Source organism: Gallinula chloropus (genome assembly GCF_964237585.1).
Source record: "Gallinula chloropus genome assembly, chromosome: 27".
Taxonomy (NCBI): Eukaryota; Metazoa; Chordata; class Aves; order Gruiformes; family Rallidae; genus Gallinula; species Gallinula chloropus.
The window spans coordinates 6,563,364-6,583,742 of record NC_140112.1 but is presented as its reverse complement, the minus strand read 5'-3'; the positions used below and the strand labels follow the sequence as shown (position 1 = coordinate 6,583,742).

The window sequence follows — 20,379 nt, the reverse complement described above, 5'->3', positions numbered from 1 at the left end:
TAATGGTAGGATGGTCCTTGGGACCCCTTGGCCCAGCCCTAAGGAGCAGGGGTGACAGGGAACCATCCTGGGACCCTCTCCAAATGCATCCCTAGGGATGCTGGATGTCTTCCCCCCAGGAGCCAGGACCAGGGAGGGGACAGGCAGAGCAGCAGTTGCAACAGGCAAACCATTTGGAGGTGAGCCTGTTAGTACTCACTACATCTGCTGTGCTCAGGGCCGCACCTCAGAGAGAGCTGGGATTAGGCCACCCATTGAAGAGCCAGTCAGGGCTTAGTGAGAGGTGCTAAATCCCGATCTGTCCTCGGCTGCCACATTCTGGGCTGTGTCGTCTCCTCTGATGCTCTTGTTAGTTCCCATCTGGGCAAGGGGCAGCCCTGGGCAGGAGTGGGCAGCCCCAGCTGCGTCCATGCGGAAAAGGGGATGAGTCAGTGGAAGCTGGGATGGCTCCTGGGCTATGGAAATGGTCTGGAGAAGCCAGGACAGGCCGCCAGGAAAAGCACATGGTGCTTCCCACATCCCTGTTTGCAAGCCTTGGGGCTGGCCTGCAAGGTGCCCTCAGCTTTCCCACTCCCCAGGGAGCAAACCCTGTGCAGAGCCCGGGGGCTGTGCTCTACCCTGTGATGCTCCAACTGGGAAATGCTGGTTCTGTGCCTGGCTGAAAAGCGCAAGGGAAGGGCCATGTCCTGGAGAGCATCCCAGTTGGATTTGATTGCCCAGTGCATGGAGCATATGGCTGGGGAGTGTATGTGAAGCTGTAACGTTTCCCCAAGCCAGGGGCCGTGGGGTTGGATTTAGGGATTGCCTTAAGGCAGCGACACCTCTCACCCCAGCCCCTTTTAAGGATTTATTTGGAAATCTTGGTTCCCCACTCAGAATGGCAATGACATCCTCATGGAAGTCCCAACCCAAGCAGCATCTTCCTTTCCATGGGAGCCGGTGCCATTAATTTGTGTGCAGGGCTAATTAATGAGCCACCCCACAGCTCCGAGGAGCCATCCCGCTCCCCGACATGGGTGGACTTTCACCTGGGATTGGATGGGAAGAGCTGGAAGCAGCTGGCCTAAGCCTTCCCCTGGATGTGGCGGGTGTTGAATCCCTTTTCCAGGCAAAGGCCTGGTCTAGACTCAGCCCCGCTCCACACAGACCCTATCAAGATATCCAGGCGCTTGTTTTAATGGCCGGAAAAGTAGCACTCTGGCTCCTCAACAGCGATCAGGGCGAGGGAGGTGACAACAAGGGGCTGCTGCTGTTTCCCTGCCGCGGCAGCAAGAGGCTTAAGAGGATTTTCATGTGCTCCTGCCGTTCCCCGTATCCTGTGCCCGGACCCTGCCCTATCCTGTGCCGCTTGTGGGTTGCTCCGGGGCCTGGCTTAGCTTCCTGGTGGGGGAATGAGACCCATCTCCCAGAGTCAGGCCTAGGTGGGGGTCTGGAAGTGCTGAAATCCAAGCAGGAGCCTGGCACAGCCTCTGGCACTGCACCGGGGCTCAGCCCTCGGAGAGACGCCCGGCACCTCTCAGTTATTTGCTTTACTCTGCGGTTTCTTTCCTCCCCCCCACCCCCCAAGGCTCTTCCCAGCCCCGTGTTCGGGCACGTCAGGGAAAAAGCAAACAGAGCGCCTCAACGCTGTGCCGGCGCTGCGACGGCTGCGAGGGGCGCGGGCAGCAGGACCCCCGGTCTGAAAGCCCCGTGCTCCCTGCTCCGCCTTTGCCAGTTTTGCCTCCCTGGCTGTGCTGGGTGGCGGTGGCTCGGCCGAGCATCGCCCTGCTGGGTTGCTCTGGCTGGGCAGAGCTGATGTGGGAGCTTTCCACAGCTGCCACCATCCATCTGCAAAAAAATTGCTGGTGCGTGGGCCTGGGGGACAGAATCTCTGCCTTCCCAGAGCAGCTTTGCTGGAGACTCTGTGTGCACACACAGCTCTGTGCCTCAGTTTCCCTCTGTGTGAAACAGGGCATAGTACCGAGATGAGGGTGTCAGGCAGCGCCAGGGTTTCATTTGTACCTCTAACAGCTATGCTGGGGGTTTTTAACTCCTCACCCCCCACACCCTCCTTTCTCCCAGGCCCTTCTGCAGCCTAATTAGCAATGTAAGGAAAACGATTTAAGGTGCTCCCGTGGCCCAGCTCGCAGGCGGGAGAAGCCAGCCAGGCATTGCGGCAGCTCCGCTCCGTCCCCGATTACGCGCGCGGCGTCCCAGCCTCCTTGGCACGGGATGTGCCATTAGCAAACAGACCTGTGAAGCGAAATATGAAACTTGGCGCCTTCCCAGCAGCCTGAGCCGGTGAGAACTGTGCTCTGTGCCTGTTTGTTCGTCACTCCCAGGTAAATACATACATGCTTGCCAGCGGCTCGGGACCAGGGCCAGAGATGGAAGTGATTTTTTTTATTATTATTATATATTTTCCTTTTCTTTTTGTGCCTGAAGTTTCTGGGCTGCTATTTCAGGCATAAGTAGGGTGATCCGGGTGGCAGAGCCCTTCCTGCCCTCGCTCTGTATGGCTTCCAGCCCTCAATGAGGGTTTTTAAGTGCCTCCTTGTACTCCCAGACATCTTCAGTTCCCAAAGCCTGGTCCTTCTGTCCCCCAGCTGCAGCAGCCTGGGGAAAACCAAGGCAAACAGGGGCGATCTGCAGGGCACAGAGACGCTGTGAGTGTCAGGGGGAGCCAGGATGCAAACCTGCATCCTTCGGGTCCCCGAAATCATAGAATCCCAGACTGGTCTGGGTTGGAAGGGACCCCAAGGGTCCCAGAGCTCCAACCCCCTGCCACAGGCAGGGACACCAACCTCCAGGCCTGGAGCTACACAAGGTTGGCCAGGGCCCCTCTGGGCAGGCTGTACCAGCCCCTCACCACTCTCTCTGTGTTCCTTTCGGCACTTGGAATGCAGCTATTGACAGACAGATGTTTAGGGGGGTTGCTCAAGCTTCCACTGCTGGAGAGCAGCGGCACGGTGTAAAAACAGAGTATCCCTACGGCACGACCACCACTGGGGCAGCACCCTGAGGCGCTGCTGGCTCAGGGTGTCCAAGGGGTAACAGGGGAGATACAGGGGTGTCTGCTCGTGTCCCTGTCTGGCCATGCCCGTGTTCTGTTGCCTTCCCTCCCTCCCTCTCCTCCTCCTCCGCTGCAGCTGGCCTTCATCAGTACTTTTTCTCCCCCTGAAGTTTTCCTTCCCGAACTGCACGGCCATTTCCGATGGGAATGCTTCTATCTTGAGTCCAAGAAGTGGAGTCACTCCTGGACTCATTATTTACCCTGATTTTAAATTAATCCACCAGCTAATACAAGGTGGCGTGATGCTCCACCAGTCCCAGCCATGCATCCCTCAAACCCCTGGCAGCAGATGCTGTTGTAGTGCTTAGGAGGACCATCTCCCAGGGATGCTGCTGGGATGGGAGCAGTGTCCCATCCCTTCCTCCTGCCCCTTGGTGTCATTGGTCTTGTTGGCTGGTGGCCACATGGCTGCTGCAGCCTCATGCTTGCCTTCCTCTTCTCCCAGATTGTCTCTTCAAAGTATGTCCCATGAACCGCTACTCTGCCCAGAAGCAGTACTGGAAGGCCAAGCAAACCAAGCAGGACAAGGAGAAGATCGCAGATGTGGTGCTGCTGCAGAAACTCCAGGTGAGTGGGGCTCCCCTGCACAGGGAGGGGGTGCGAGGGGCTGTCCATCCCTCCCAATAGGTTGGGTGATGGTGCCCAAACCTCTTGCCATGCAAATCCTGATAAGCTGTGTTTCCCTGCATGAGAGCCAGGACCTGCCCTGGGTTTTGCTGAACTCAGCATCCCTCTGCTCAGCTCCCTTGTCTCCTTGTCCCACTGCCCTCCTCTCACAATGGGCCGCTGGCCACAACCACCTTTTCTGGAGGAACGGCTCCTGTAGCTATCAGCTCTTAGTTGGTATTGAGATAGGAGCTCTGCGGGGTGCTGTGCACTGCCAGACTCAGGGTGGCAGTCCCCAGGTGGACTCTGGCCCCCAGGGATGGGTGCTGCATCCTGTGTTTCCCTTCTTACGTGACGCTCTTATCCCACCTCAGATATGAGAGGCAGTTGACCCTTGGATCCTGCCGCAGGCTCCTGACGGCTCCTTTGCTTTCATGCCATGCTGCGTGTGGAGCATGGAGCTGCAGATGGTTTTATTCTTCCCAGAGCAAGGGAGATATCCCAGGGGAGACCTGCAGAGAAGGATCTAGGGGACAGACCAGGCAGGGAGAGGGAGCAAAGGTAGCATTGCTGCTTTTGGGAGGAGAGGTGGCATCCACCCGCCTTTCCACCTTTGCTGCTGTACCCAGCCCTTGTCATCTCAGCCCTTCTGATGCTCCTTTTGCAGAGGTGAGCACAGCCCTGCAGCACTCAGAGGTGTCTGGCGTGGACAAGGGGGGGCTGCTGTGGCTAGGATCTGCTCCAAAGGGCTGTGGAAGAGAAAGGCTCCTGTTGAATTCCATGAGGTTTGGAAGAGGCCCATGTTAAACATTGCATAATCGGCTCAGACAGCTGGCGAGGCCCCGAGGATGATTCATAAAACCAAAGCTCAGAAGGGATTCATTAAATCATCTCATCAGGTTTTCAGCCCAGCCCCACAGGTCCCCAGTTTTGCCTTTGGGGAGCGAGGTCTGGTACAGCCAGGGTGCCCCAGCTTGGTTCGGAGACACCGGGACAGGGTCGGTGCTTCCCACTGTGTCGAGCAGGACGCGGTCGCTGCTGTGTGGAAACACGATTTTCCTGCTCCAGTTCGACTGTAACTTGTACTATCGGCGGCTGTACTGGCCACAACTGGCTGGAGAGGCTCATTTCTGAGCCTGATTAATTGCACCTTCGTTAAGATTGGTCTTAAAGAGATTCTGTCATTTCCTTGCTCCTTTTCCGCTGCTCCCGGTGTTGCCCTTTTGGCAACTGTTCCCTCCTCACATCCGGAGCTGAGCGCCGGGAGAGCCCGGGCAGGATGGGAGCTCTCTGCAAGGCACTGCCCAAGCTGTTTCGAAGCCCCTGGACGTCCTGGCAGAGAGCTGGGCTCCAGGCTGCAATTTATCAGTGTCTCCCATAGCCTAAAAACATCTTCCAACTGAGAGATAATTTCCTGAAGCAGAAACAGTCCGGCTCTGGAGCGGAGGAGCCCTGCCCAGCCGTCTGCAGTGCCCACAGTGTTTTTTCTGAGCTTGTGCTGCTCTTTGTAAGTGGGTTTAAGGCTCAGGGTTTTCTCAGCTGGCTGCAGAGGCTTTCCTCCTGCCCCTCTTCCCCACCCTCCCTGTGCCCTCCCAGGCTGCCCACCCCTGACACCCCATCCCATGGTAGCTTGGGGACGGACCCTGTCTCTTCCAAGGGACACTGGGAGCATCAGCACCCACAGGCTTGCATGCTGAGGGCAGATGGTTCCCGCTCCTGGCTCCACCGGCTTTTGGCAAGGGAGGAGCTCAGATCTGGGTGCAGATTTAGGACACGGTGTCAGAGCTCTCTCTGGAGCTGTGCTGCTCCATGGGGTTGTTACTCCACATCCGTGTGGGATTTCTTGGCAGCAGGTTTGTTTCCCTGATGGTGATAGCCACTGCCACAGGGCTCGCGTTCCCCAGGCGGCACCCAGAGCTGCATGGGGATGGAGAGGTAGCTAAAGTGATGGTAATGCCACACCACAGGGTTTGTACTGGCACAACGTGTGCCAGTGTGTTCAAAGCCCCCGCATCTCCTGCTCCTGGACCTGCTCCCATCATTCGCAGGGTGCAGAGCTGTGATTCCACCTCTGCTTCCCAATTCCTTCTGCTCTCAAGTGAAAGGGGGTAAGAGCAGGGTGGGAAAGGGGAGATGCTCTCCCAGCTACATCTCTTGTTGCCGCTGCCCATCCTGGCTGCAGGGGAGCACTGGGTTGGTGCTACATGGGCTGGTGCCATGGCTGCTGGTGCATTCTCACCATTCCCAGGCAGATCTGCTGTGGCATCAGGTTCCTGCCTTGCTCCTGGTACCTTGACATTACTCCTCCAACTGCCAGACCCCCACCGCACGGGACACGTGCAGTGCTTGGCAATCCTCTCTTGGGGCAGCTGGGCTGGCAGGGACCCATCCCGCTGCATCCACTGCAGCAGGATTGGACCTGCATCAGTCTCCAGGCACTGCACCACCGGCATGGGGTTGATGGAGGGATGCTGACGCTGCATCCCACCCTGTTCTGTCCTCCCCATTGCTTGAGGGTGCAGGTGGCCCCTCCAGGGCTCGCTCCAGGGGTTGAGGAGGGTGCTGCTATACTCGGCTCTTCTCCTTTCGGTGTTCAGCATGCAGCCCAGATGGAGCAGAAGCAGAATGAGACAGAGAACAAGAAAGTCCATGGTGATGTGGTGAAGTACGGCAGTGTCATACAGGTACAGGCACTCACCCTTCCCTCCTCTGTGCTTGGCTGATGGGTTTGGGGGTGGGGGGTGATGGCTTTTGGGGGGGGGGTGCGCAGATCCAGCATGTCTGAATCAGGCAGCTGCTGGGAAGAGGCTCATGGGATCACTCCTGGGTCCGACCAGCCCTGGGGACCTCGGGGGGCTGTACTGCAGCTCATTCCTCACCTTTGCAGCTCCTCCACATGAAGAGCAACAAGTACCTGACAGTGAACAAGCGGCTGCCGGCTCTGCTGGAGAAGAACGCGATGCGGGTGACGCTGGATGCCACCGGCAACGAGGGATCCTGGCTCTTCATCCAACCCTTCTGGAAGCTGAGGAGCAACGGAGATAACGTGAGCGCGGGGCCAAAAAGTCCCCAAATGAAGCTGTGCAGAAAGCACCGTGCGTGCTGCCTGCCAGGGCTCGCCTCCCCGACGGGCACCTGGCCTCATCCTTGCTCCCTCCTTTCCCATTTTGCTCCCCAGGTAGTTGTGGGAGATAAAGTCATCCTGAACCCTGTCAACGCCGGGCAGCCGCTGCATGCCAGCAACTATGAGCTTGCTGACAACGCTGGCTGCAAGGAGGTATGGGGAGGCTGGACTGCTTCTGCAGGGTCTGGCCTTTGGGGGTTGTCTCTTTGGAACTGGGGTATTGGGGTGTTTTTTCCTTCTTCTTCCTTTTTTGCAGTTGTTTCAGGGATCGTGACCTCATTCTTTTCCTCCTTAGGTGAACTCGGTCAATTGTAACACCAGCTGGAAAATCAACCTTTTCATGCAGTTCCGTGACCACATGGAGGAAGTGCTGAAAGGGGTAAGGGAGGAGGCTCCACAGCCGCCCGGGACACGGTGGGCTCTGGGGACCCGTCCCCGGTCTCCTGCAAGGCTGGGACACGTGAACAGCCATTTGGCTGCGTGATAAGGGCGGAGGAAAGAGGTCCTGCCTTAAGGAGCTTAATTTCTAGGCAAATTCATCACTTGGAGAACTTAACAGCAAGCTAGAGTTGGATATTTTAGTATCTCCTGGCAGCAGGTGCCCAGGGGGCATGAAATTACCCTCTGTCTTATTGTGTTAAATTGGCTCTTGAGGACAATATGAGGGACACGTAGTGCCAGCAGTGGCTCCTAGCTGCGAGGACAATTTTCAGCTGTTTAGCTGTGCAGCAGGGCTGGCTGTTGCCTGGGAAAGGAACTTTCCCTGCAGAGCTATTGTTCGGGGCTGAGGTCCTCCAGGAAGCAGCTGGATGGATATTGATTGTTATGATCTTACAAACCCTCGTCCTCAGGCGCCGTGCTTGTCCCTGGCTTCCCACATCCACCGCATCCTCCTCCCTGGGGCGTTAATGCCTCAAGCACGTCGGGGAGTGGAGGTTCTGCCTGCTCCAGAGGGGGAAAATGGTGGGTTTGCACCCATTTTACAGCCTGGGAAGGGAAAGTGGAGAGAAGCGACTTGCAGGAGTAAATGGAGTGATGGCATTGCAGAGCGTGGGGTGCCCTGTGGCCGTGCAGGGTGCCCCGTGGCCAGGCAAGGTGCTCTTCCCTGGGGTTAGAGGGGCATTTGTGCTGCCAGAGCCAAGTTTTAGCACTGATTGGGTAGGTAGAACTGGAAAAGCTGATGGTGTCCTGTGATTCCTGGGTTCCTGTGGTCCTGCCATGCCATAGCTGGGAGCTGTGCTTTGCTCTGGACCACATACGGGGGAATGCTGCACCCTTGCAGGGTTGGGGAGGGTTACAGGAGGAGCTACATCAGTTCGTAGCCTGCATCCCTGGGACTCACCACCATGTCCTGGTGCCAGGGAGACGTGGTGAGGCTCTTCCACGCCGAGCAGGAGAAGTTTCTCACCTGTGACGAGTACAAAGGCAAGCTGCACGTCTTCCTCCGCACCACCCTGAGACAGTCGGCCACCTCGGCCACCAGCTCCAACGCCCTGTGGGAGGTGGAGGTGAGCTGGGAGGGGAGGGAGCGCGAGTGCCGGGGCTTGTTGGGGTACCTCTGTGGGTTGCTGCACTTTCACTGGGGGTGGTGCAGGAAGCAGTGGTTATCTCTAGACATTTCCACCTCTGATAGTCTGGCTGTCCTGCTGAAAGCCAGCGCAAGGTTCGAGCTCTGTGAGAACACTGGGACCTGCAGCTGCCAGTGACTGGGCACCAGTTTGTGTCTGAGCTCTGCACCCTGAGTAGATTTGCTCATGGCCACCTTTGAGATAGGATGGGGCTCTTATTGCCAGAGTGTTTGCCCTGCGGTCCGCAGAGGCTTGGAGGCAAGATCAGCATCCTGGTCCCCCACAGCCCCACCAGCTGAGGTCTCCTCTGCTTCTCCCAGGTTGTCCACCATGACCCGTGCCGAGGGGGAGCCGGGCACTGGAACGGCTTGTACCGCTTCAAGCACCTCGCCACAGGCAACTACCTGGCAGCGGAGGTAAGGGGGTGAGCAGAGGGATGCAGAAACCTGTCCTGCCCTCGAGAGGCTGGTACCATCCCCTGTGAAGGCAGTGCCCATGCGGCAGTGCCCAGAGTTGCCTCTGGCCCCGCTCCAGTTAGCCTTTGGAGCCATCCTGCCCTGAGCCTCCGTGGCTTCTCCTTGCTCTCAGGAGACACTGGCACCAGGGCTCCGAGCATCATTGTCATTTGCCCATTTGCAGGGCTAGGCTTCCCCCCTCTGAACTCCCTCACCCCACAGTGCAGGGGTTCGCTTCCCAAAACTGCCATTCCCAACTCCCTCCTCTTCTGGTCCCTGGGGAGCTGGAGGGGGTGGCCAGCGTTTGCTCACTTGGGCCAAGAGACTGTACCAGCACAACCTCCTGGTAAGATGGAAGTGGGAGATAATCCATCCTGCTGCACTTAACTCTTCCTGATCAGGTTTTGCCCATCCTCATCCTCTGGTCCACAGCAGCATCCAGAGCTGTCCTTCCCTGGGAGGGGGTGGGGTGTGGGCAAAATCAGGGCCTGGAAACATCACTTGCCAATTTTTTTTCCTCCTATTTAAGGCCAGCTCAAGGCTGCCTGATAGAGGCACAGAGAGGTTTCTGCACTTAGATCATGTGGTTTATATGTCACAAATGAGCTGCCAGCATGGAGGGAAAAAATGCAGGGAGCAGGGATGTGCTGGGGAGGGGGAGTCTTAGTGCACCATGTGCTGGAGAAGACAACCCAAGACAGCGCCCAGAGCCCCTTCCACCACTGCATGATGGCAAACAGCAGATACTGGGGCTCTGAAATGGCTGTTTTAAACCAAAAGACACTCAGGTGACATCTGCTGAGGAAAGAAGATCACAACTTGATCCCATCCCAGGCTGGCACTGCCTGTGTTGCGTTGCTCACTGAGACCTCAGCCTGGGGCCTCGAGAGATACACAGCAAGAACTCACCTTGCTGCAGCACGGAGCCCCGGGTCTGCTCATCAGAGCTGACCTCGTCCCACTCCACAGGGACGCAGCGCTGGGCACCGGGGACGGGTCCCGTCCTCCAGCCCCACCGGGGCAGTTTTCCTCTCTGCGATGTGATGGAGGAAGGCAGGAATAGAGATGGACACCCCATGCTGGGGGTTTTGGAGGGGCCACGTTGGGAGGGCTGATAGCTATCTTTCATCTCCCTCTTTAACTTTTCAGGAAAACCCAAGTTATAAAGGAGACGTGGCTGAGCCCAAAGCAGCGCCCACGGTGAGCTGTGTGCAGCCTCGCTGGCAGAAATGCTGCTGCTGCTGCCTGAAATCACGCCGTCTCTTAGACTCTGCCTGAAAGCAGGGAAATGCCCCGAAAACAGAGCCCGCCGTGGGGACGGTACCTGTGCCGTGCCGGCCGCCGGGTCCCGCTTGGTGCCGAGGCCGTGGCCAGAGGCTGCCCCACTGCCCAGCAGAGCATCCCCGCGCTGTAGAGTAGCATCCCCGTGTCCTGCTTGCGAGAGGGGACCCTGCCAAAACCAAATCTGTTGGGGAGAGGTCCCTGTGCATGTTGGATCCCCAAACCATGGGGAATTGCTGGTAGAAGAGAGGTTTGGACTTTCAGGGGGTTATTCCTCTTCGCCTCGGTGATGAGGTTTGGAGAGGGGGTGGCCTCAGCTCAGGTGTGTCATGCCGTGCTTGTGCTCTTGCAGCCCCTTCGTGCATCTTTGCACTGCAAGGCTCAGCCCGGCCTCTGAGCAACAGCTTCTGCTCTGAGCGTAGCGGCCGCGTGTCTCCTGCGATGCTGTGTGTGCAGGGAGGCTGGGCTCAGCGGGGCAGCTGCCCCGTGCTGGGCTCAAAGCCGTGTTCCCCGGTGCAGGGGGGCAGCAGCCGCGCCAGCCGCAGGAACACTGGGGAGAAGATCAAATACCGGCTGGTAGCCGTGCCCCACGGCAACGACATCGCCTCCCTCTTCGAGCTGGACCCCACCACGCTGCAGAAGACGGATTCCTTCGTCCCACGGTACGTGAGCGTTGCCAGGGAGGGATTGGAAGAAAGAAGCAGGGAGGCTTAATTGCATGGTGGGGAATTTTGGTGAGCCTGTTCCTGGGGGTCTTTGCTGGGTGCTGGGGGGGTGGTGGGTGCTGGCGTCTCCCGTGCACAGACCGCTTGTCAAGGTGCTGTGCTGTTTGCAGGAACTCCTACGTGAGGCTGCGTCACCTCTGCACCAACACCTGGATCCAAAGCACCAACGTGCCCATTGACATCGATGAGGAGAGGCCCATTCGCCTCATGGTATGGCCCCTTCCCTCCTCCCATGTGTCCCAGTGGCCCTTAGCACGTTCCTTCCCACCCAGCACCCAGGGACTGAAATACTCTGATGATCCAAGCAGGTGCCTAGAGCCCATCCCAGTAACCTAGAGCCCAACCTAAAGCCCATCCCAGTAACCTAGAGCCCACCCCAGTCCTTCTGATGGGTATGAACTAGGTCGCTGACTTCACCCAGCTTGGTGGCAGATGGTGGGGCCCTGCTTGGCGCTGCCCTGACTGTGTGATGCTGCTTCCCTGTTGCTTCTCAGCTGGGCACGTGCCCCACCAAAGAAGACAAAGAAGCCTTTGCCATTGTCTCTGTGCCCGTGTCTGAGATCCGGGACCTGGACTTTGCTAACGATGCCAGCTCCATGCTGGCCAACGTGGTGGAGAAGATGAATGAAGGTTTTCTCAGCCAGAATGACCGGAGGTATAAAGTCATTTTTCCCTGGGAGATGGGACTGTGCTGGGCTCCTCCACGGGCTCCTAAGCACTGCTGCAGGATGGGGCCCCTGCCTGGGTCTTGGTGCCAGCGCTGTCTTGCTTTCCTGCCCACAACCCAAATCCACGCCTGCTTCTCCCAGGAGTCTGGCGAGGAAACCAGATAACGGCGCAGCCCTGCTCCGGCCCCTCCTTTGCTGCTAGAAAAATATCCAAGGGGCTGAGAGATGGCCCCACGATAGGGGTGGCTGGGTTAGTCACGGTATTATTTTTAGGTGGGTGGGTTCTTGGTGCTTCCTGAGCAAACACAGATCCCCCCTGGGACAAAGCGAGCCGCTTCCGCCCTGCCAGCCCGCCCATGCAGGTCCTGCAAAGGTGACTAAGGGGGCAGAGGCGTTAAATGCCAAATCCCTGGTGTGAATCACGAGCAAAGGCCCCTGGCATTTACCCTGGTGCATATAGTTTCCGTAGGAACCATAGGGGCTGGACCACCTCTTGTTTCAGGATGGGCCAGCAGCTTCTCTGGCAGTCTTTTGAGCCCTGGACATTGGTCCTCCAAGATGTGCTGGCATCATTGCAGGGACCACAGCAGGGTGGGCTGCGTGGGGTAGGTGAGCAGCCCCCCCACAGTCCCAACCCAGGTGCACCATGCCCCTTTGCAGGTTTGTGATCCAGCTGCTGGAGGACTTGGTGTTTTTCGTCAGTGATGTCCCAAACAATGGCCAGAACGTCTTGGACATCGTGGTGACCAAGCCCAACCGGGAGCGGCAAAAGCTGATGCGGGAGCAGAACATCCTGAAGCAGGTGAGCAGAGCCCTGCATCTGAGAAGGACTGAGGTCCTGCAGAGATGTCCTGCCCTGCCTGGGGCCATGCCAGAGCCCAGGGATCTGGAAACCCCTGTCTAGGAGCTGTAGCTGGGTCTCCAGCTCATGGCCTGGTGATGCATGGGGGCATGCACCCAGCCATGCATGGGGGGGACACGGCACCTCTCATCTCTCCTTTTGGGCAGATCTTTGGGATCCTGAAAGCCCCCTTCAAGGACAAGGGCGGGGAGGGGCCCCTGGTGCGGCTGGAAGAGCTGTCAGACCAGAAGAACGCTCCCTACCAGTACATGTTTCGGCTGTGCTACCGCGTGCTCCGGCACTCCCAGGAGGACTATCGCAAGAACCAGGTGCATGGAGGGGGCAAGGGGGGGGGCACCCATCCCACCACATATTGCAAAGCCCCACAGAGTTCTTGGTGGGGCAGGGGGGCATTGCCAGACCCTGACACCCAGCCCCATGCGCTCACCACCTCTGCCCACTCCAGGAGCACATTGCCAAGCAGTTCGGCATGATGCAGTCTCAGATTGGCTATGACATCCTGGCTGAGGACACCATCACAGCCCTGCTGCACAACAACCGCAAGCTGCTGGAGAAGCACATCACCAAGACAGAGGTGGAGACCTTCGTCAGCCTGGTGCGCAAGAACCGCGAGCCACGGTGCGTGTCTGGCAGGGCCCATCCCAAAGGGCTTCGTGCTGCGTGATGGGTGGGATGCGCCTCACCCAGAGGTGGAGAGATTCCCCCCCCTGTAGACCCCCCTTTCACAGCAAGCTGCCCCTGCTCTGTAGGTTTTTGGACTACCTCTCCGACCTGTGCGTGTCCAACCACATTGCCATCCCCGTCACGCAGGAGCTGATCTGCAAGTGCGTGCTGGACCCCCAGAACAGCGACATCCTCATCAAAACAGAGTGAGTAGCCAGGAGGAGAGGTTGTCCACGTTTGGGGCTTGGTGCCTGGCCATGCCTGCCACCACAGTAAAAGCCCCATCACCCCTCAAGGTGCAGCCGCATCCTCTCCACGGGACCATCTCAAATTTTACCTCTTCTCTGCCCTAGGCTGAGGCCGGTGAAGGAGATGTCGCAGACCCATGAGTACCTGAGCATTGAGTACTCAGAGGAGGAGGTCTGGCTCACCTGGACGGACAAGAACAATGACCACCATGAAAAAAGCATCCGGCAGTTGGCTCAGGAGGCCCGGGCTGGCAATGCCCATGATGAGAACGTCCTCAGCTACTACAGGTGATGATCCCACTTCTGGGCACCTCCTCCCCAGGTGAGAATGTCAGGGTTACACATGCTCACTCCTTCTCTTCATCTTCGGGCAGGTACCAGCTGAAGCTCTTTGCCCGCATGTGCCTGGACCGCCAGTACTTGGCCATCAAGGAGATCTCCCAGCAGCTGGGTGTGGACCTGATCTTCCTCTGCATGGCAGACGAGATGCTGCCCTTTGATCTCCGGGCATCCTTCTGCCACCTCATGTTACACGTGCACGTGGACAGGGACCCCCAGGAGCTGGTGATGCCCGTGAAGTTTGCACGGCTCTGGACTGAGATCCCCACGGCCATCACGATCAAAGAGTGAGACGCACTGGGGATCGCAGCACCTGTGAGGGACAGGGCAGGAGGTGGGATGGCAGATGCCATCCTGTGTAGGGACTGGCTTGGCTTTAGCAGGGGGGTATTTGTGGAGTGAATTTGGCAGGTCTCAGCCTTCAGAAGGAAGCTTATTTCCCCCCCGTCTTCCCTCACAGCTACGACTCCAACCTCAACGTCTCACGTGACGACAAGAAGAACAAGTTTGCCAGCACCATGGAGTTCGTGGAGGACTACCTCAACAACGTGGTGAGCGAGGCAGTGCCCTTTGCCAACGAGGAGAAGAACAAGCTCACCTTTGAGGTATGAATCCCACCCGTGTTACCGACACGTTGCATGGTTTGGGTCCAGCAGCCTCTGCAATGAGCCTCTGTGCTGGCATCCCTGTCGCCCATGTCCCTTTATCCTGCTCAGCCCTGAGCACGGCGAGGTCTGGAGTTGCCTTGTCCTTCCCCAGGTCGTCAGCCTTGCCCACAACCTCATCTACTTCGGCTTCTACAGCTTCAGCGAGCTGCTGCGCCTGACACGGACTCTGCTGGGCATCATCGACTGCGTCCAAAACCCCCAGCTGATGATGCAGGCAGTCTACAATGATGAGGTGACAGGTGAGTCCCTGCAGGAAGGTGGTTTCTGTGGTCTGCCCAGTGCTTTCCAGTTTGGTTGCAAGAAAACAAGCCCCTGGAAGCTTTGGCTGAGTCTGCACCAGGAGCCCTTGGCCATGCCAGAGAAATAGCCAGTCCTTCCTATTTGTTCTCTAATATCTACAGCATTTCCCAGTCTAGGTGGGTCCTTCCGTGTGTCCTCTGCCACCTCCCTTTCCATCTGCATTAATTCTGCTTGCTGTGGCTGCCTCTGTAGGGAAGAACGTGCGGAGGTCAATCCAGGGTGTTGGACAGATGATGTCCACCATGGTGCTGAGCAGGAAGCAGTCCATCTTCAGCCCCCCAAGCCTCAGTACTGGGTCTGCTCCAGAGCAAGTGGACAGAGGGAGGAGCATTGAGAATGAGAACATTGTGGTGATGGAAACCAAGCTGAAGATCCTGGAGATCTTACAGGTGGGGAGGGAGAAGCATTGTGGATCTGCTGTGGTTGGGACCTGTGGGATGGGGTGGTGTGGGGAAGACTTGGGTCTCTGAATGAAGAGGGTGTTCACTCTGCTTCCTTCTTCATCACTGCCAGTTCATCCTGAACGTGCGTCTGGACTACAGGATTTCCTACCTGCTCTCTGTCTTCAAGAAGGAGTTTGTGGAAGTCTACCCCATGCAGGACAGCGCAGCCGACGGGACAGCTCCAGCCTTTGACTCCACAAGTAACTCTTCCCCTTTGCTCCTGGTACAGCTCCAAGTTGGCAAACCCCACAGGCTGGGGACATGCGGGTGATGGAGGTGACAGCTCCAGCATCTCTCCATCTGCTGCTGCTGCTGGCTGGGACCATGGGGGGCCTGGAGTTGGTGCAGGAGTGCTGAGGTGTCCTGTGTCTGTTGGGGCCAGGGAGCTGGCTTGGTTCCTGTGGGGTTTGTGCATGGGGATCACGGTGGCCACCCTTTTCATCTCCCTTTTCTCTCCCCTCAGCTGCAGCCATGAACCTGGAGCGGATCGGCGAGCATGCAGAAGCCATGTTCGGCGTGGGGTGAGTCCCTACCCCCTCTGGGGCATAGTTAGCCTGGCCACAGGGCTCTTCCTCTCCTGTCTGTACTGCTGAGGCTGAAAGCTGCAGGTGATGAGGAAGATGAGGCTCTAAAGGCTAACACAGCTGTCCCCATCAGAGGGGTGACTGAATGCACCACGCAGCTGCTAACACCAAGCCCTTTCATCCCGGCTTCAGGAAGACAAGCAGCATGTTGGAGGTGGATGACGAGGGAGGGAGGATGTTTCTGAGGGTGCTGATCCACCTAACGATGCACGACTACCCACCGCTCATCTCCGGCTCCCTGCAGCTCCTCTTCAAGCACTTCAGCCAGAGACAGGAGGTCCTGCACACCTTCAAACAGGTAACCTGCCCTGGAGCACCTCTGAGACCTCACTCAGCTGTGGGTGCAGGATACAGGGTGGGTCTTGGTCCCTTTTCTTGTGAGGAACGTGTGGGTGAGGAGGGGAACAAGGTTTGTGCCCCAAACTGGAACCCCCTGGGAATGTTGCTTCAGGTTCAGCTCCTGATCTCAGCCCAGGATGTCGAGAACTACAAGGTGATCAAGTCGGAGCTGGACAAGCTCCGCACCATGGTGGAGAAGTCAGAGCTCTGGGTGGACAAGAAGGGCAGCAGCAAGGGGGACAGCACAGTGGAGGGGAACAAGAAGGAGAAGAAAGAGGTGAGAGCCCTGAACAAGACCCTGGGAACCAGGGCAGGAGAGGAGTAGGGGCAGAAGCACAACTCGCTTCAATCCAACACCTGCCACCTCTCAGAGGTCCTGTGGGGTGTAGCCGTGCCCCAGGCTTTAGAGAGCTGTGGTGGGACCCTGATGCCACTTCTGTCCCCTTACAGCATGCTGCTGATGAGGAGGTCATTGCTCCGGGAGAGAAGAGCAGTGAGAACTATCAGATAGTCAAGGGGGTAAGTGAGGCCAAATCCTGGCCCTGGAGGCACAGCCTCCAGTGCTGGTGGCCATCCTGATGGGTTCCCAGGCTCAATCTCCCTCTGCCATGGTCCTTCTCTCCCCAGATCCTGGAGCGGCTGAATAAGATGTGCGGGGTCGGGGAGCAAGTGCGCAAGAAGCAGCAGCGCCTGCTGAAGAACATGGATGCCCACAAAGTGATGCTGGACCTGCTGCAAATACCTTATGAGAAGGTGGGTGGGCAGAAGCTGGCTGTTCCCCAAGTGCCCAGGGCAAGTGGTGGGGCATGTGGGGACCCCCCCTCCATGACTGAGTCCTCCAGCTGGGCAGGGCAGGAGTGACAGCAGCCTGTTCCTGCTCTCCATCCCTTGCCAACTCCAGGCATTTCTCTTCTCTACCGTTCCTCAGGGTGATGCCAAGATGCTGGAGATCCTGAAATTCACCCACCAGTTCCTGCAGAAGTTTTGTGCTGGCAATCAGGAAAACCAGGCCCTGCTGCACAAACACCTCAACCTGTTCCTGACCCCAGGGGTGAGGACTGGGGACCGAGGGTGGTCGCAGGCAGCAGCACAGGGAGACACTTCAGTACCACTCCTAGGGCTGAGAGCAAGAGATAACAAAAGCCAGGAGGAGACCCGGGGAGAGGAGGGGAGGGGAAGGGTCAGGGCAGGAGGCAGGAAGGTTGTTCCTTACTCTTCTCCCCTGGTCCCACAGCTCCTGGAGGCTGAGACCATGCAGCACATCTTCCTCAACAACTACCAGCTCTGCTCGGAGATCAACGAGACGGTGCCGCAGCACTTCATCCACTGCGTGGCCACCCACGGCCGCCACGTGCAGTACCTCGACTTCCTCCACACCATCATCAAGGCCGAGGGCAAGTACGTCAAGAAGTGCCAGGACATGATCATGACTGAGGTGAGCACCTCTCCTGTGAGCTGCTGGGGGGGTGAGCGTGGGGTGTGGCAGGGAGGGCTCCCAGGAGGTGCATGGTAGGCATGCTTCTTGCCTTCCCAGCCACACTAGCATCTCCCTGGAGTAGGAACCATCTCCAGGAGCTTAACACAAGGTCCAAGAGCCAATAATGGTTTTGGAGTCCCACAAATTGTCATTTTCGGATGGCATTGCCAATGCCTGCTTCTCCCTGTGAGTGCACAGCCCTCACCGGCCACCACCTCTCATCACCCTGCTGCAGAGGACGCTGCTTTCCCCTCGCAAAGTCTCTGACCCTCCTTCTCCAGAGTGGTGACCACTCCCCTTCTCCTGCAGCTCACCAACGCCGGGGACGACGTGGTGGTTTTCTACAACGACAAGGCTTCCCTGTCCACCCTTCTGGAGATGATGACAGCAGCCAGGGATGGGGTGGAGGAGAACAGCCCGCTGATGTACCACATCTCGCTGGTGGACCTGCTGGCTGCTTGTGCTGAGGGCAAGAATGTCTACACAGAGATCAAGTGCACGTCCCTGCTGCCCTTGGAGGACGTGGTGCGGGTGGTGACACATGAGGATTGCATCACGGAGGTACGGGGTGCCCGCTGGGAGGGTGCTGGTGGCATTGCTCTGATTGCACATCTTCTCCTGATGGTGCCTGTGCCTCCATCCCTGGCAGGTGAAGATGGCCTATGTGAACTTTGTCAACCACTGCTACGTGGACACAGAGGTGGAGATGAAGGAGATCTATACCAGCAACCACATCTGGACTCTGTTTGAGAACTTCACCCTGGACATGGCCCAGGTGTGTGGGGAGGGTTGGGTGGGAGGGACAGCTGGTGCATCAGATGGGGACAGGTTGGTGTCCCCAAAGTCTGGGGAGCCAGTTATGGGGTGTGTACACCACAGGGGCTTGTGTTGCTGCCATGCTGTGGGCTGAGGAGCAGTCAGGGTGCATCCTTTGGCTCAGGCAGGTCCCAACACATGCCAGGACACATGGTCACCTCACCTTAGTGCCATCAGCATCCTCCCTTCTCCTCACAGATGTGCAAGAAGCGAGAGAAGCGCCTGCCAGATCCCACGCTGGAGAAGTATGTGCTGACAGTGGTGCTGGACACCATCAACGCGTTCTTCAGCTCCCCTTTCTCAGAGAACAGCACCTCGCTGCAGGTGATGAGGGGCTGCAGGGCCAAGCTGCAGCCTGAGGAGAAAAGGGGCCTGTGAGCACCCTGAGACATGATGTGGACACACCTCACACTGATACCTGCCTGTTCCCTCCTGCAGACTCACCAGACCATTGTGGTGCAGCTTCTCCAGTCCACCATGAGACTGCTGGAGTGTCCCTGGCTGCAGCAGCAGCACAAGAGCTCGGTGGAAGCCTGCATCCGCACGCTGGCCATGGTCGGTAAGGAGCCGCGCCAGGGGAGCGCTCAGTGCCCCACCAGCCAGGAGGCTGCAGCCACCCTTGGCTGCCTCTGCTCCACCGTCCCTGCTGTGGGGCTTGGCAGGGCGCCCCGGCGGGAGGCTGCTGGCTGGGGCTGGGGCGGTTTGGCTCTGGGATGTGGTTTTTTGAGCTCCAGGCGTGACCAGGGTGGTGTGGGGATAACTGAAGCCTGAGCTTGGTTGGGAGATCCCTGGCGTGTTCCTGCTGGTGAAGGGCCTGGAAACAAAGCCAGCATTTATGGTGGTTTTCCCTTCCTGGGACTTTGCCCTCAGCCCGCCTATGGCTGCCTGGCTCAGGACAAGGGTTGTTAGCACTGAGTCACCCTGTGGAAAGGATTGCTCTGTGGTTAGACACTGGGTGGGGATTTCCCTCTGTAATTTGAGGCAGGGCACTGACAACATCTCCATGCTAGGCTTTCCCAACTGAAAACTGGAGCTGCTGCCTCTTCCCATCCTGTGTGGAGCTGGAGGAGCTGTGGGCGGTGTTGGGCTGCAGTGGGGATGGATGGATGGATGGATGGATGGATGGATGGATGGATGGATGGATGGATGGATGGAAATCATCCACCCCTCACTATCCTGGAGGACTTTACTCTTGTACTTAACCCAGATCTTTGCTGCAGATGAAGGGCTGGTGAAGGGGTGCCCAGCCCGAGGCAGTGGGGTAGGACCCAGCTGATGGTGTGAGCTGGGTTGTGGCTGTCCCCAACCCTGGTTCTGTCTTCTGCAGCCAAAAGCCGCTCCATTGCACTGCCCATGGACCTGGACGCCCATGTCAGCTCCTTGCTCAACAGCAGCTCCACCAACACCGTGCAGAGGAACACGTCCAGCTACAAGACAGCCACACGGACCTTCCCCCGCGTCTCCACCACCCCCAACCAGTGGGACTACAAGAATATCATAGAGAAGCTGCAGGTGTGGGGCAGGGGGGCAGTGGTGGCATGGATCAGGGCGCGGTAGCAAGAAGGCGCTGGCGTTGCAGGGGTCCCTCTCCCGTGCTCGTGTCTCCTAGGCATGCACTGGCCCTAAAGGTGTGTGATGTGACTTGTAGGACATCATCAACGCCCTGGAAGATCGCTTGAAACCGCTGGTGGAGGCTGAGCTGTCTGTCCTGGTGGATGTCCTCCACCGGCCAGAGCTGCTTTTCATGGAGGGGACGGAGGCGTTTCAGCGGTGCGAGAGCGGAGGATTCCTGTCCAAGTGAGGATGCTTTGCAGTTGCCCAGGGATTGGTGGGAGTGCTGGGGAGGGCTGGGGGTCTTCATCTTCTGTGGGATGAGCATCCCGATGCGCCTGCAGCCTGGAGGGGTGGTGGGGACAGTTCCCTCAGGGACCCCCTTGTCCCTCTCGGCTGTGTGACCATGGCTCTGCTGTGCCAGGCTGGTGCAGCACACCAAGGACCTCATGGAGACGGAGGAGAAGCTGTGCATCAAGGTGCTGAGGACGCTGCAGCAGATGCTGGTGAAGAGGAACAAGTACGGCGAGAGGGTGAGCACCTCGATCCCATGGGGCACATCCACGGCCCCCCTTCTTGTCTGTGCAGCCCCTGCTTCCCAGGCTGGCAG

General features: G+C 58.1%; 1 protein-coding gene across 1 annotated transcript in view; it reads left to right on the top strand.

Annotated features, from left to right (window-relative positions):
• Positions 1 to 20,379, top strand: part of ITPR3 (inositol 1,4,5-trisphosphate receptor type 3) — a gene marked incomplete at its 5' end in the record, with an annotated part of 40,483 nt that overhangs the window by 7,547 nt on the left and 12,557 nt on the right. Inside the window, 35 exons of the mRNA XM_084275788.1 lie at positions 3,498 to 3,619; positions 6,256 to 6,342; positions 6,546 to 6,704; positions 6,837 to 6,935; positions 7,078 to 7,161; positions 8,144 to 8,290; positions 8,671 to 8,766; positions 9,955 to 10,005; positions 10,606 to 10,748; positions 10,922 to 11,021; positions 11,306 to 11,466; positions 12,140 to 12,281; positions 12,488 to 12,649; positions 12,787 to 12,959; positions 13,091 to 13,210; positions 13,358 to 13,540; positions 13,627 to 13,878; positions 14,052 to 14,196; positions 14,351 to 14,498; positions 14,752 to 14,948; positions 15,073 to 15,202; positions 15,466 to 15,523; positions 15,719 to 15,884; positions 16,038 to 16,202; positions 16,376 to 16,444; positions 16,553 to 16,678; positions 16,854 to 16,976; positions 17,160 to 17,360; positions 17,712 to 17,963; positions 18,052 to 18,177; positions 18,417 to 18,542; positions 18,657 to 18,777; positions 19,546 to 19,730; positions 19,867 to 20,015; positions 20,194 to 20,302. Coding sequence (XP_084131914.1) covers positions 3,498 to 3,619; positions 6,256 to 6,342; positions 6,546 to 6,704; positions 6,837 to 6,935; positions 7,078 to 7,161; positions 8,144 to 8,290; positions 8,671 to 8,766; positions 9,955 to 10,005; positions 10,606 to 10,748; positions 10,922 to 11,021; positions 11,306 to 11,466; positions 12,140 to 12,281; positions 12,488 to 12,649; positions 12,787 to 12,959; positions 13,091 to 13,210; positions 13,358 to 13,540; positions 13,627 to 13,878; positions 14,052 to 14,196; positions 14,351 to 14,498; positions 14,752 to 14,948; positions 15,073 to 15,202; positions 15,466 to 15,523; positions 15,719 to 15,884; positions 16,038 to 16,202; positions 16,376 to 16,444; positions 16,553 to 16,678; positions 16,854 to 16,976; positions 17,160 to 17,360; positions 17,712 to 17,963; positions 18,052 to 18,177; positions 18,417 to 18,542; positions 18,657 to 18,777; positions 19,546 to 19,730; positions 19,867 to 20,015; positions 20,194 to 20,302 — 4,877 coding nt within the window. The remainder of the gene's footprint in view (positions 1 to 3,497; positions 3,620 to 6,255; positions 6,343 to 6,545; positions 6,705 to 6,836; positions 6,936 to 7,077; positions 7,162 to 8,143; positions 8,291 to 8,670; positions 8,767 to 9,954; positions 10,006 to 10,605; positions 10,749 to 10,921; positions 11,022 to 11,305; positions 11,467 to 12,139; positions 12,282 to 12,487; positions 12,650 to 12,786; positions 12,960 to 13,090; positions 13,211 to 13,357; positions 13,541 to 13,626; positions 13,879 to 14,051; positions 14,197 to 14,350; positions 14,499 to 14,751; positions 14,949 to 15,072; positions 15,203 to 15,465; positions 15,524 to 15,718; positions 15,885 to 16,037; positions 16,203 to 16,375; positions 16,445 to 16,552; positions 16,679 to 16,853; positions 16,977 to 17,159; positions 17,361 to 17,711; positions 17,964 to 18,051; positions 18,178 to 18,416; positions 18,543 to 18,656; positions 18,778 to 19,545; positions 19,731 to 19,866; positions 20,016 to 20,193; positions 20,303 to 20,379) is intronic.